Source organism: Anguilla anguilla, chromosome 6 (genome assembly GCF_013347855.1).
Source record: "Anguilla anguilla isolate fAngAng1 chromosome 6, fAngAng1.pri, whole genome shotgun sequence".
Classification (NCBI taxonomy): domain Eukaryota; kingdom Metazoa; phylum Chordata; class Actinopteri; order Anguilliformes; family Anguillidae; genus Anguilla; species Anguilla anguilla.
In genome coordinates this window covers 9,625,780-9,641,089 of record NC_049206.1, presented here as the reverse complement: position 1 = coordinate 9,641,089, position 15,310 = coordinate 9,625,780, and the positions used below count along the sequence as shown (strand labels likewise).

The window sequence follows — 15,310 nt, the reverse complement described above, 5'->3', positions numbered from 1 at the left end:
CCTATCTTCGCTGGAAGTTTCAAAACAACACGGGCCTTGAGTATGCACGTCCGTTAAATGTTTGATTTCTGGATCTGAGCAGCTGTCGCTGCTGTCAGCCAGCAGGCTATTAAAATGGCGCTGAGCTTGTTTCACCATTTTAGAGACCTCGGTTGGACATAAAAATGTTCCGACTCGTATTTAATCATTAGCATTTTTCTTCATTTGGCTTGGCATTTACAAGTGCTCATGGCTGCGTCTGAGCTGTAAATCTAGAGAAAAGGAAACCCTGCACAAGCGGTTTGTAGAGCTACTGTGTAGACTCTTCGTCCGTTATTTCTGTCCTCTGACAGGTGATTTTTAAATATGAAACTCGTCTGTTGAACCTGTCTGTTCTTGTTACCCCTGAAGTCACGTACTACTCATTCCAGTAACCTGAGCTAGTATCTGCGCAGCTGTCACCAAAGCCCCAGAAGAATGGCTTCTTAGCTGCGCTGAGATAAAACGGGATTTGGGGAGATTTAGGATGTGGAGTTTTTTAATAGCGCAAGGCCCCATTCGAGAAGGACTCAGCCTTCAGATAAACACGGAGGGCTTGCCTCTTCTGTCCACAAAAATAATTGAAATGATCAATCAAGTGGGGGGGGAAGGTTTCATTATTTTGTGGTGCATTTTACACCCGAAAGTAATTCCCTGGTTAGCTGATAACGCTGGGTACCGAGCATATAGGCCTTCCGCTTCAAGGGATAAAGTCGAACGAGATGTTTTGTGTAAGAGCAAGATTCAGATATGGGCGCAATCAGGGTGGAGATCTGCTATCTATATCCCCAGTGTCAGACATGCCTGACAGACTAAAAGGCATAAAAAATAATATTGGGCCAGTGTGTTATCTTTTCTTTTCGTGTTAATAGAGATGAAAAGAAGGCTTATGTTAAAGGAATGCACCGCTTGGGCAATGATTTTGTTAGAACATTCCAGACAACTGGAGGCATTGGAGAACGGCTTTGCAAACGGCTGAAGGACTCAAACCCCCCAACCCCCCCCCGCCCCACCCACACACTGCCCTGCCGCCCCCAGCGGCGGCCCCCCCATAACCCCACCCCCCCCCGCACAGAGAAATCCTCCGTAGGGGTGAGGTAACTTCAGCCCCCACACTTCCTCTTTGACGAGAGCCGGCGTGCCGAGCCGCGCCGGGCATCTCCCCCGTCGCTCCTGCGCGATCCCGCCGCCCTCGGAGCCGTCCCGCCTCTCTTCCTCTTTCCGTTTCTCCCTCTCTTTCCTCCCCCTGCCACACAGGAGCCTCGAGCAATCACGTCTGCGGGGATCAGACATCCGGAACGATTCGCCGCACAATGGCCGAGATTAAAGCCGTTACCGGCGACTCTGGCGTTGCTGTCTGGCGTCTTTGCATTCCGAGACTGGCCTTGGTTGCAGACGCGATATTGCCCAAGGACATTGAGCCTGCCAGTGAAGACATGGGGATGATTAAATAAAGCATGACTCACCCGCTCACAGTCCATGGAGCCGGCGCTAATGGCAGGTCTCACACGGGTATAGAAAGATAAATAAAAGATAGTGTGCGAGCGTCAGGGTCACGGTAAGTAATCAGCCCTTGATGGGATGTTTGACTTGATTATAACGCGGTCCGTGTAATTTGCTCCCCAGAATGGACGCGGGACTGACGGTTGAAAAATGTTGGGTTTAAGATGAAGGAATAAAAGGAGGGGGGAGAAGACAAAATTCAGCTACAAGGAGCGGCAAGTTTTGTGTTCAGCAAAACCTCCAGCTGAGAGGGGCGGACAAATAATCTTCCTCACCGTGAGCCCATTGTCCTGATCCCTTTCGAATTACACTGTGTGAGCAGGCCAGGAAGCGTAGTTTCCACGCTTTGATGAAAAAGCTCTGCTTCAATCCTGTGCCCCCATAGCACTGCTGATTGTCATTCCAAAATATTATTGTTAGGATGCTAAATTGACAGCCAGGAGATGGATTTTTTTCCTTCTGCATAATACTGCCAATTGTTAAGCAAAGGAACACATAAATGTTCTGCTGTGGATTTTTTTTCTTTTTTGTTTGTTTTGTTTTTCAGAAATAGCCTGGAAAAAGAAATGTTTCCTAGTCTGGGTGGAGAGGTTTTGTGATTTTGGTGTCTAGTAAAACTGTAATATAGCCTGTTTTTTATTAAGTCCTTTAGTCCTTAAATTCCTTTTTGTATGAAAATCCACTATATTTAATACATATTTATTTTATTTATGCTTTTTCAAATAATGCATACTATTTAGTACATACTAAACAGTACATTCTACTTAATGCATAGTGCATACTGTGTAGTGCATACTATGTAGTAAATACAGTCACTGTGTACTAGCTAGTATGTACCAAGTAATAGGTGCTCAGTAGTAGTAGAAAAAGAAAAGTTTTCTAGTCTGGGTGGAGAGGTTTTGTGATTTTGGTATCTTGGAGTAGCACTCTAATATTGTTTTATTTTTTTATGTTTTTTTAGTCCTTCAATTCCTTTTTGTGTTTTTCAAAACAAAAATGCATTACATTTAATACATATTTATTTTATTTGTGCTGTTTTTAAAACGTTTTAAATATGCTTTTGGTAAACCATGTTTAATGCCATTCATTAAGCGAACACAAATCTATTGCACATATCAGCCCGCAGGCAGATATGATCTTGGGAGAAGGCCGGAGGGTGACGGGTAATGAATATAATGGTGTCCACTGTGAGGCTGCCTGCATTTCTGGGTTACGTAAGACCGCGAAAGCAGCCAACGACTCGAGCCAATTTTAGAAGCGGGGTCCCCATTCGTCTGCTGGCGGTCTGCTGTGTCCTTCCGCAACTCCCCCCCCCCGCCATCTCCAAATCCTTTTGCGATGAAGAGGAGCTTTGAGACTACAGCAGGATGCATCCTCATCTTTTGTTCTGACTTTTTTTTTTTTTTTACTGCTGACAACAAAAACACAGCAGCGGGTAATTATATGCTCTGCATATGGCGAAGGGTTGCGCCTCCTGCGTCCCCCCCTCCCCCCGCGGCCCCCCCATGCTCCCCCCACGGCCCCCCCGTTGCAGGCTGTTTCTGTTGGAGGGCTGACACTGGCTGAGACGGGGGCCTTTCCCGGAACGCTGACTCCATCCGAAACTCAGACGTGCTCGCTTCCAAAGAGCAGCGCCGCCAAGCCAATTATATTCACAAGGTGACCGTAGATGTCAAGGAAGAACGACCACGGTTTTGGCAAGGCGACGGGACACTTGGAGAGAGGCGAGGAGCATGCTGTGCGTGACCATGTAGACTGTCAAGCTGTTCATCGTTTTCCACACTCTGTCTGTTTGAGATTGAGCGCCGTTTATCAATGAACAATCACGCTAGAGCAAAAAAAAAACCCATATGAAAAAATTTCATTCGAAGCATACTTGGCATGAAATTATACTTACTAATTAAACTTGCAGTATTCTGAAGTATAAAATAGTGTACTAAAGGTATACTTAAGCATACTATTTTTTCACATGGGAATGCATTTCTAAAGAAGGGTATCAGACTGTGTTCTTTGTAGGACGCTACACGGTGATCCACCCACAGCTGAAGACCAGGGACTTTATTGAGTCACCATCCTTGCACGAGAACAATGGACACTGCATTGCTGTCGTGAGTCACTGCCACAGCCACCTGGCTGCTGTGCTCGTAAACAGGACTCCTAACAGACGAACGGGCGTTTGGGTTTCCAGCTGTCCGGAGCGCGGCGGCGAGCGTGGCGATGAGCTCGGAGACGCCGCGGCAAGGCCCCTCCCCTCCGGCACAGCCGCTGGTCTCTCAGGAGCGGCGGAAGAAGCCGCGTCCTCTGCTTTTCCTCTCCCTCGCGCGGAGCCGCTCCAAACTAGGGGGCTGAAACGCTTCAAAGAGCCCCCCGCCATCTGCTCCAGAATATTCTCGCATTTGATTATCCTCCTGTGTCGGAGTAAGCTGATTAACGTTCCCTTTCTGGACGTATTTTTTGAATTATTTTAATGCATAACACAAGTTGTCCATTACCACCCCCCATGCTCCCCCCCCATTCTTTTGTCCATCCCCCCACCCCCTTTCCCCCTCCCCCACAGCAAGGTAGAGAGTCCCATTAGAAATTAAACTCAGAGGAATAGCATTGTGGTCATAAATAATAGATGAGCTTTCAGTAGTCAGCAGAACAAGTGTTAGTGTTGAGATTCGCTCACAGCTATCCTCTTTGCATTGTTCCTGCATTGTGAAAGAAAAGATTTAAACCGAAGGGACCAGGAGCAGTACGCCTTTCCGTCTGCAAGCCGATACCCATCTCCCTCGAGGGTCTGCGAGACCGGCACTCCAGGACTTTCAGACATGCACTGCGATCGCGGTAACTGCGAGGCCGGGAAAATGTTATCCCCCCCCTTCGCCAATTTACGGGCCGCGCCCGCGATCGAACTGTTGGTCTTTCCTCGGCTGGAGAGGAGGGGAAAAATCGAGACGGGCTCGGCCGAGGTTATCGGGCCCGTGGCTGCCTCCTCCTCTCCTCTCGGCTCAGCATTGACCAGGCGGCTTCGCCCGGTCATAAATTACTCCGCTGATTTGATGGAGCGCTGGCGCGGTCCTGCCGCGAATCCCCACGAGGCCCTGGGCTCTTGCGGGCAGCACGTCTCCCACGCATCTCCCAATCTGCCGCTTTAAATGCAAATCGGAGGCGGGAGGCGCACTCTTATTGGCCGACACCGAAGCGGGCGAGCCTCCCCCGACAGACGATTCCCTGATCGACGATCGGACCCTTTGATGAAGATCTCGGTGCTGGATCTGGGGAGGAGGGTCTGTTGAAGAGCAGAATGCTGGATTCAGTTATTCTGAGTCAAACCCCCCCCAGAAGCTTGGATCTCCTTTAAGCAGTTTTCCTTGGACTCTGGTCAGTATTTATAGTGGAATTCGTGGAATCATCATTATGACAGACTTGTCTGTCCAAGGGAGGTAGCCAAGAGATCTGGGCTGTTGTCGTAACACCTTATGCCGGCTTACTAGCCTGTGCCATCTGGCTTCTGCAACTGCTGTTGCCTGCCGGATGCTCAACCTGCCTAATTTCACACATGCTTCACCTGTTTTGAACAGCCTTTACGGGCTTCTGGTGGCTGCATTCAGTGCGAATCTCTCACACTGACACATCCAGCTACAAACGGTACTGGCCCTTCCTGTCTTCAGACTGTGATCCCACCAGACCTGGGTCAAATAAATATTTGCTTTGGATTCATTCTTTTCTGTGGTCTGTTGATCTTGTCTGGTGCAATTGAGCCTGCCAGTATGACCAGAAGGCGGGGTTTGCACTTTTTGAGAGTATTTCATTGGTTCCGATACACCAGACAAGATCGGTAAAGCGTAGAATCCAAGTATCTGAATCCGAAACAAATACGTATTTGACCCAGGTCTGGATCCCACCACACGCTCACAGAGAGTTCTCCATAAAGCAGCCTTCTGCGAGCTGGCTGTCCCGTCCCTAATGCCAGCCGCTCCTCATAGCCCCAGCTTTCCCCTGCCCTCTTCCCCCAGTGGCAGAATGACTTTCCCCCCAGTTGGTCAGGAAGGCGCATTCACTGGTTGTCTTTGGGGAAAATGTCTCAAAGCTTTTCACGTTTCACCTCAGCGTTTCTGTTTAAACTCGGTGTCGCTACGTGAGGTGGAGAATTGCCTTCTGACCGACCCCCGCCATCTCTTGGCTGATCCCACGAACAGTTAAATACGCAGGAGCCTCTGGGTAACAGTTGGAACTGTGGCAGCCAGGATTCCATTCATTCATCACTGCATTGTGAACCGGTCATTTGTCTGGTTTGGCCACCCAACAGCTTTAGAGTAATCTATTTTAATCTTGTTTTGGCATCTTCCTGCAGAAATGTAGTCCTATTGCCATATTCCATAAACAAACTCCAATAGAGTGTTTGTTTTTTAAAATAATGGGTCATGCATTGTTCTTTTTCAACGTATCCTAATGACAAATTAAGCATGGTGAAATAGTTAGGATGTAATCTTAGTTTAGTAATTGGCATCTAGGCTATGCTCCAAGTTTGTCCTCGGTCTTTTGAGCATTAGTTCTGTTTACTCAGTTTGGTAAAAGTGTGTATTCATTTTGTTCAAGGCTGTGATTGTACCATTGCCCAGAGGCACACAGGCATTTGTCATTGTTGACTACAGTTGCGGTACATTTAACAGAAATGACTGGAGGTGGGAACACACACCCAACCGCAATTACCTACACTCCTAAGGAGTTCTTTTTCTGATCCCGAGATTATTTCCCCTTAACCTACAAGTGTATGAGCTTTGAATTTTTAAAAGGGGGCGGGGGGGGGATGCAATAAGAGTTTTTGTGTTTAATAACAGGGGCAGTTTGATTTTAAGAAATAGTAAGTATTCTAAACTCTTACGAAAAGGAATCGCAGTCCTTTTTTATTTTAATTCGGAGATATTTTAATAGCGTATGACAGTATTTTCCAGCAGAGATCACTTTGCCGCTGCGCATGTAAAGTAATGCAGGGAAGAAGCCACATTCGATAAACCCCCATTAGCCGCAAGTGCTTGTGCTGCGCGGTTTTCCCCACAGCCAAAGGCTGCCGTGGAGATCCCGATGATAAAAAGGCGGCCTCATTGACATTTAAGCCGCGCAGTATCGACTCGCGAAGCCAGTCGCGTATTTGTTTTCTTCCCAGAGTTACCGCTTAATTGCTCGATGGCGGGATACGATGCACATTCCCGCGCCCCCCCGCGCCCGCCCCCCCCACCGCTTGGGAATCGATTCTTACCGTTCCCACACAATGGCCGCAGCCTCGCCGTTGCGCCGGCTACCGCCCCTTCCGTGCGCGTGAGGGGTTAAAGAATTGGCGGTGAAGTCAAGCAGTCGTCCTCGCCTTAGGCCAAAAGACCCCGGTCGCTTCCCTGCCCGCGTTTAAAGCAACACGCGAATCGACGTCTTCGGCTTTTCTCGCGCAGAGTAAAGGTCGCGGTGACATTTAGAATTCTCTCTCCCGCCCTCCCTCTTTGCGAGTTTCTGTTTAAACATGAACAGGTGTGGAGGCGGCTGCGGCTACGGCTACACGCCATCGTACGGGGCAGCATTACGGTTCTGAGCGACGCTTCGTTGATCCCGGGCCTGTATTGCGAAGCGCAGTTGCTCTGTAGAGGTCTGAGAATTATCCGAGGTGGTGGGGGCTCATGCTAGGGGATTAGGAACGACTGTGATTCCTGTGTATATGTGTGTATTGAAATAACGGCAGTACCGTTATTTCAATAACAGTCTAAATCGGATCGCCAGGACAGCTCCCGGACCCAGAGAGACCCCTGTCAAAAGGAATACCTTCGTCAGTTTTTCCTTCACTTTCCCCCCCCCACAAACCCTTGGCATCTCGGCGAGTCTAATGGCCTTCCTCCGGGCGGCTGTCCCATAATGGGGGAGGGGCCCCGCAGAGCTGCGGGTACGCTACGCTAGTCCCAGCCGTGACGCAGAGGCTACTCCCGCTCAAAGGGTGATGAAGCGATCGGTCTCCGCGGTTACTCTTCATGCGTTCTGAGAGCACAGCCAGGGAGTCGGAGAAACGAATGCAGACTTCGCCAGGATCTCGAGAAAATGCAGGTAGTCTAAACTAGTGGCTGCACACAGGTTTGGCGGTGAAACCAGTGAGGCTGCCGTTGTTGGAGAAGGAATGGATATTTGCGCAACGCTGTTCGGGTGTCGGGCAGCCGGTCGTCCCTCTCGCTCGTTTGGAGGGTCTGGCTTTGGAGAAACGTCCACGGGGTTAACGTCACCTGTTCTGGCGTCAGGGTGCGCATGTGAAATTTCCTCAGTGCTCACTGCATGCCATAATCCCTGTCGTGTCACGGTTTGGCGAGAAAGAGAGCTGGGCACAGGCGTGCGTGTATCCGCCAGAACCTCCATTAGTTCATTCCAGGATAAGATGAAGGGATGGTGTGGATACAGGCCATTAGCGAGATGTTTTTAAATGCATTTACCGCACAAACTCCGTCGTAAATCTGTCGAGTGGGGTGGCTTGACCCTTCAGCTCTTGGGACTGGCAGTTTTGGAAGGTGATCAGAGGTGGGACACGCCTGAGGACGCACATCAGAGCTGTTAATTCAGCGTGGTTTCACTGTGTGCTCAGAGCCCGGGTTTCATCTCACTATCTGATCATACAGTGAGGAGTTTGCATGTGTACACACACACACACACTCAGAAACACAGTCACAGGCTCATACGCACACACACACACACCCACACACTGTCACAGACTCATACGCACACACACTCACAAAAACAGACACACACAGTCAGAGACTCATACACACACAAACACACACACACACAAACGTACCCAGACATGCACATGCTGTCACACACACACATGCAGACACACACACTCACAAACAGTCACACACACACACACCCACACACACACTCACAAAAATAGACACACACACTCACAAAAACAGACACACACACACACACACAGTCACAGACTCATACGCACAAAGACGCAGACACACACAAGCGTACCCAGACACACACGCCTGAGGACACACATCAGAGCTGTTAATTCAGCGTGGTTTCACAGTGAGATGAAACCCAGGCTCTGAGCACACAATCTGATCATACAGTGAGGAGTTTGCATGTGTACACACACACACACACTCAGAAACACAGTCACAGGCTCATACGCACACACACACACACCCACACGCTGTCACAGACTCATACGCACACACACTCACAAAAACAGACACACACACACACTCACAAAAACAGACACACACACACACAGTCAGAGACTCATACACACACAGACACACACACACAAACGTACCCAGACATGCACATGCTGTCACACACACTCACAAACACACTCACAAAAACACACACCCACACACACACACAGTCACAGACTCATACGCACAAAGATGCAGACACACACAAGCGTACCCAGACACACACAAGCGTACCCAGACACGCACGCACGCGCACGCACGCACACGCACGCACGCGCGCGCAAAATGATGAAATGCTGTGTGGCCGTAGCGGTTCTCATCTCTGGCCTGTTGCTGCAATTTCACGGATGGGCGGCCCACAGTCAGGGCACAGGAGCCAGAGGGTGGCCATGTCCTGAGCTGAGCTGCTCAAATGGGTCAGGAGGAAACCCATCCTAGGCAAGGCTACCTCACCAGCTGACACTAGAGATGGGTGGGTACGTGAATTTCCCTCCAAAATAACTACCCTTAGCCCCTTCGGCGTTCCACATGTGTGGTGTCAGAATGACACACTTGGTAACTAAGCAATCAATCTTTGAATTAGCAGTTAATCACAGAGCAAATATGGCTCAAAACACACCATTATTTAGCTCTATGAAGGCTGGAATGCTTTCAAGACTCGCAAGTCATCAATAACTGCAAGCCAACCTCAGACAAATTTCATCTCAACAGACGGTTGTTAAAGCTCTCCTAAAGGAATTGTGCCATTTGGAAGGACAGCTGAAGGGCTGTCTTCCTGGCTTTCTGGTCTTGGCGTAGGTCTACATCCACTGGCGGTCCTGCCCTGTGGGAGGAGCCTGAGCTGACATCTGACTCAGTGCTGTCCTGTAGGCAGAGCCTATTGTGACCTAACGCTTAGCGTTGCCTTGTAGGCGGAGCCAGGTGTGACACACTCATCTCTGTCCTGTGGGCGGTGCTTATTCTAACATCGCCCTCAGTCCTGGACAAGTACAAGTAGATCATCTCTGCAGAGGACAGGCAGCATAAAACAAGATGACAATAAGCAATTTAATTTTATAGTCTACATTTATGGAACCGTCCACAATTCCTAGATGTTTTTACAGTGTTTGCCTTGACGCTGACGACTGCAAAAGCCTTTTTAACGAACACCATCTGTGTTGTTAACTCTTTCAGGGCTCCTAGCGCCGTCGCGTTCATTATTTATTAACGTAAGCGGAGTCCAACTTTCTATCGGCCTTCTGTTGCGCCGCGGAGTCTTATCGGCCGTCGGAGGGGCCAGTCAAACGGTTTCCGGACCTCCAGTCCGCGGATAACGAGGAAGCCGTCCTCACTGCAGCGGCTTAATTAGACCGAGTCGGCCCGGTCCCTCATTAGCACCTCGGCAGTGGCAACAGAGTTCAGAGCCTCGTCGTTTGAATCTCTGCATTCTTCTAACCCCATGTGCCCCCCCCCCCCCCCCCCCCCCCACTATGGTCCATAAGTGAGAAGCTCAGTGTAGCCAGCTCAGTTGTGCTGTCACAAGCTCGCCCAGCGCGCGGTTAAATGCGACCCAGGTGCATGCTGGGAATGCTGGGTGATTGATTTACCGCAGAGACTGCGTGGCCGGGAGCGAGGACTTGCGACCGCCCCTCGGCGAGCCGCGAGACACGCCGCGTGCGGGTCGTGTCAGGAAGAGAGCCCGTTAGCATGCGCAGCTAGCGGGCTGCTTCACATCACGGCCAGGAGGAGCCCATGCTCAACGCGAACATTTTTTTTCCAAGGAGCACTCGTTGAAAAACTTAGGAGCACACTAATGCATCCCAATTAGTAGTTTGCTCTGAAACTGTTTTCCCAATTAGCACACATCAATTTTCCAAAGCAAATGCCACTGCTAAAATGGGAGCTCTGTAGAACCCTGTGAGCTCTGCCCAGGTGAGCCATTTGCGCTCAGGCACGGCTTCCCTCAGTGCACATCAGAACACCGTCAGTCAGCAAAACCCTACAGCTACAGCGCATCACGGCAGCCATGTTGGCTCAAAGGCACACGCGTTGCAATTGTGCAGATACGATGCGCTTAATGATCTCACAACCCTCCTTCTGTCTTCGTTTCTGTTTGCGGTCGCATCCTCCCTCCGCCCTCCTTCCTTCCTTCCTTCCTCATCTCACTGATCTGGTGTGTTTGATGCTTGTTCTTTTTGTGTCTTGCTGTGCTGTATTGTATTTTATGCTTTGTTTTTTTTTTATGCGGTAAGCTCTTGACCGGAGATGAAGATATTTCTGTCTCAGTGGGACTTGCCTGGTTAAATAAAGGATGAATTTAAAGGTGTGGTTTCTCAGGCAGTGGAAGGTGATCCTGTGCAGCTGACCCATGTTTAGTGGAAAATGTTCTGTATCAGACTTTCAAACGGCTGATGTAGGCCGGGGCCACCCGACCTTCAGTGGGACTTGATTGTGTAATGGATAAGCGGGTGCGGTTGTGTGTATTGCATGCTTCACTGTCTCTGTAACCCTGATCTTATCTCAAGATTGCAGCAACTGTAAGCTCATTCATTTAAATTTCTCTTGTTCCTTTGTGGTTATTGTGCAGGTGAGCGTTAGCACCGTACATGGGCTGTCAGTGAGCAGGGGATTCCTCAGCACGGTGCTGATGGCCACAGAGAAGCAGGCGCGGCTGGGCTTAGTCCCCACTGTTTAGGAGGCGTCTTCACACCCTGCTGACACCCTGGCCCCGGACGGCTACAAACGGGAAGGAAGCAGAGACACACACTCGCGCTCGCAACCCGTGAAGTACACACACACACACAAATACACACACACACGCGCGCTCGCAACCCGTGAAGTACACACACAAACATACACACACACACCGACACACACACACACGCGCGCTCGCAACCCCTGAAGTACAAGCACAAACACAAATACACACACTCAAATACACACACAAATACAGACACACACACACACACACGCGCGCGCGCGCACACAGACAGCAGTTACAGTTAGCAGAAATGGCAGCGCGTAGAGTAATCATAAAGGCGGATGACTCCAGTGAGAGAAACTCAGAGTATCTGCAGGCTCAGATAGCACAGGAGCCTGTTTCTCACCCTCTCTCTTTCTCCCTCTTTCTCCCTCTCTCCCTCCCTCCCTCCCTCCCAGCTGTCAGATCCACAGGCGCCTTCAGACTTTCAGAACTGCCTCCTGCTCAGAGCCTCTCTCCCTCCTCTCCCTCTCTCCCTCCCTCCCTCCCTCCCTCTTCTGTTTCTCCTCCGTCACCCCTGTTATCTTCAGCTCCAGTGTGCACGCAGTCTGCACCAGTGGCAAATTGAGACAGAGTTGTTTGACTGAGCCGTGGCTCTGAAACCCCCCCCCCCCCCCGGTTCCTGCGCTCTCATGGCCCCTGAGAAGTGGCCGTGATCCTTATCGCTGTCAGCGCGCACAATGGACAATGGACAGGGGAAACGCTACTCTTTTTTAAAAAAAAATTTTTTTTTTACGCCCGGGACCCTCTCCGCTACATTCACAATGACCCGCTCCTCTTCTTCCCGGGCCAACAAAAGAAATGGCACTGTAAGTCGCGGTCTTGGATTTCTGATTAGAAATGTCAGGCCGCCAAAGGGCCGAAAAGCAAACCCTCCTCAGTTTCACCCCCCCGCCACTCAGCCCAACACCCCGCCCCCCCCCCCCCCCCCCCCCCCCCCGCAGGCGGACTCGTTTGCGGTTGCGTTTAGATCCGACACGTCTCCAGCGCTTCTGGCCGCGACGGCTCGCGTGCGAGGCCGATTGAGATGTCAGGCCGAACTCGCGCTGTTCCACAGAAGCACGTTTCCTCTCGCATTGTTTGCTCGGTGGAACATGACAGTCGTGCCGAAATGGGATTTTAAAAAGCTGTGGGTAATTACCGCTGCTAATAACGTTCCCCAGAACCTCGTCGCATTTCGCTCCTGTTATTGTAATGCAACTTTAATTGCTTTTATAGCAGCCACATGGGTAATAAATGGATTTGCCTCAATGACAGATTATGATTTGAAGCACAAAAAGCCATAATTTGTCTTATGGTCTCCACAAAAAGCTTGTGTCTCGTACGTCAAAAGGTATGGAGCACATTTTTTTCCACCAAAATCTGTTCCTGCAGATTACAATTATTTAAAAAGAGTGTGACAGTTTCCCCTCCTTTCATTTTATTTATTTATTTATTTTTGCTTTTTTCAGTCCAGTACAAAGCAGAGAGGGTAAAAGACAGAGAAGGGACTACAGCTGAGAAAGTGCCATGGTGGGGACTGAACCTCAGTCAGTATGGGGGACTCGCGTGTGGTTGCAGAGCATGTGCTGTCCTTCAGTGGCCCCACACGATAAAGTATCTGCTTTTACACAGACTTGTGCTTTAATCTTCAGACTCCATCAATGGTCTCAATGGTCCAGTAACACTACAGATACCTGCTTTAACACATTACTGCTTTCAGCTTCAGACTCCAATGGCCCCATATGACTACAGGTACCTGTTTTTACCCAGACTGTAAGCTTTTAGCTTCAGACTCCAATGGCCCCATATGACTACAGGTACCTGTTTTTACCCAGACTGTAAGCTTTTAGCTTCAGACTCCAATGGCCCCATATGACTACAGGTACCTGTTTTTACCCAGACTGTAAGCTTTTAGCTTCAGACTCCAATGGCCCCGTATGACTACAGATACAGTATCTGCTTTTACACAGACTTGTGCTTTTAAGCTTCAGACTCCATCAATGGTCTCATATGACTACAGATACCTGCTTTTACACAGACTTTGCTGCTTTTAGCTTCAGACTCCAATGCCCCCATATGACTACAGATATGTTTTTACGCAGACTTTATGCTCTTATCTTAAGACTTCAGTGGCCCCCTATGACTACAGATACAGTACCTGCTTTTACACAGACTTTCCTGCTTTAAGCTTCAGACTTGCGCTACTTGTTAGCAGAACATAAATAATGCAGCTATCTGGGTAATTTCCTGCATATTTTATAAGGCCTCTTGTTTACAGCAGCTCTATATTATATCTATTTATATACAGACCTACATTAAGCTGTAGAAATCACAGTTCAGTCTTGTCTTGTTTTTTTTGTTTTTTTGTTGTTGATGGGCTTAAGGCATAACGCGCTGTAGTGTTTGCCCTGGATTTTGCACCTTGATCGTTTAACTCAGTGCAGAAGTTCCTGTCACGCAGCAGAATTTGAAACTGCCGCTTATCCAGTGCTCCGGAGCCGAATACACGAACCAGGCTTGCGTTGATCTACCAATATTGTATTTTTAACTGCGGGCTTCTAGCTACTCGCGCTGGGCAGGGTCGGATACGTTTTTGGCTGTTTGCCGTCTGCGATCTGCCAGCGTTGATTTCAGCGTTGAATGCAGGAAGGCTCTTTATCTGCGGAGCTCCTGGCTTTTGAACGTCGAGTCGGTCCACAGGGGACGCGGCGCGAAAAACACTGTTGATCTCATCAAAGCCTGGAGCTGCTATTAATGCTGACCCGCACCCAGGCTGGCTTGGGAATACTCTTATATTACTCTAATGGCATACTTGATAACAATCGTTAGTACACGAATCCAGCGATGACGTCATATCTAGACGAGCTGATCGGCCAGTCTGACTGGGTTCTTGGAAGGTGGAAGTGAACCTTGCCAAGATTATGTATGTCATTGCTGTCTTTTCAGGAAATCAAGGCACGTTTTCATGACATTGGTTTTCGTTGCATGGTGACTAGAGTAAACTTGAATCACTGAGCCGCGAGACACTGTACACAAAAGATGCCGATTTATGGACGGGAATTAAAAACGAAGGTAGGAGCTTTTTTTATGATGGCGACTTTTAGATTCTTGAGTCTTTTAGAGTGTAAGGATACTGCAGGAGAGGGGAGGTGAACTTGTGATACCGGCGAATGTGTAGGCTGCACAGCTTTTGCCCTGGGAATTAAATGGAACTTAATGACTCTGCCTTATGAAAAAAGATATTAATATTTTAGGTGGATGATAATGAGGAGTTAACCGTCAAGACTTGAGACGTAACTTTGCTTTATCTTCTGCAATTATGTTTTTGTCAAGTGTTGAAAAATGAAAGGCTAACCTTAAACTAATTTGTAAAATCAGTCCTTTTGTTCTGTAATGAAAATTTCATCCTTCTGGTAGAGATTGTGAAGAGGACTGATTAGGACTGTTTTAGATGTAAAATATGCCTGTCCTATGATGATTCAGAAATGCTAATTTGTCTCTGGACAAACTGACAATTAGACTGAGTGGGACACTTGTATAGTACGGGTGCCTGCATATCTGTGAAAGTAAAACTCAACTCCAGATAGAACAAGCGAGGTCAATTAAAACTGAATTTCAGCCATATTCTTGAAGTCGAGGGAGGAGACATACTTCAACAGAATGGACTCGTGCCAAAGGCAATACAAAGTATGCAAAGCTGTTTATTCCAGTAATCCTCCCCTTTAAGAAGATTATATTACATGACTCGCACGAACAGTATCGTTTAATTGCTGTTCTTTAAAAATAATCTCCACAAAATAAACCTCGTAGTGTGCTCAGTCAGTCTACCAAGGGAGAAAATTTTATGCTTCAAAGAAACATTTTTCTG

The 15,310-nt window shown here is 48.7% G+C and overlaps 1 protein-coding gene across 3 annotated transcripts in view; it reads left to right on the top strand.

The window, feature by feature from the left end:
* dipk1aa (divergent protein kinase domain 1Aa) overlaps positions 1-15,310 on the top strand; it is a 32,592-nt gene that overhangs the window by 11,116 nt on the left and 6,166 nt on the right. The window contains exon 1 of one of the 3 annotated variants that reach the window (XM_035422119.1): positions 13,792-14,514. The exons of the other annotated variants lie outside the window; for them this stretch is intronic. Coding sequence (XP_035278010.1) covers positions 14,482-14,514 — 33 coding nt within the window. The 5' untranslated portion in view covers positions 13,792-14,481. Of the gene's footprint in view, positions 1-13,791; positions 14,515-15,310 lie in introns of those variants that run through there. 3 annotated transcript variants of the gene reach the window in all.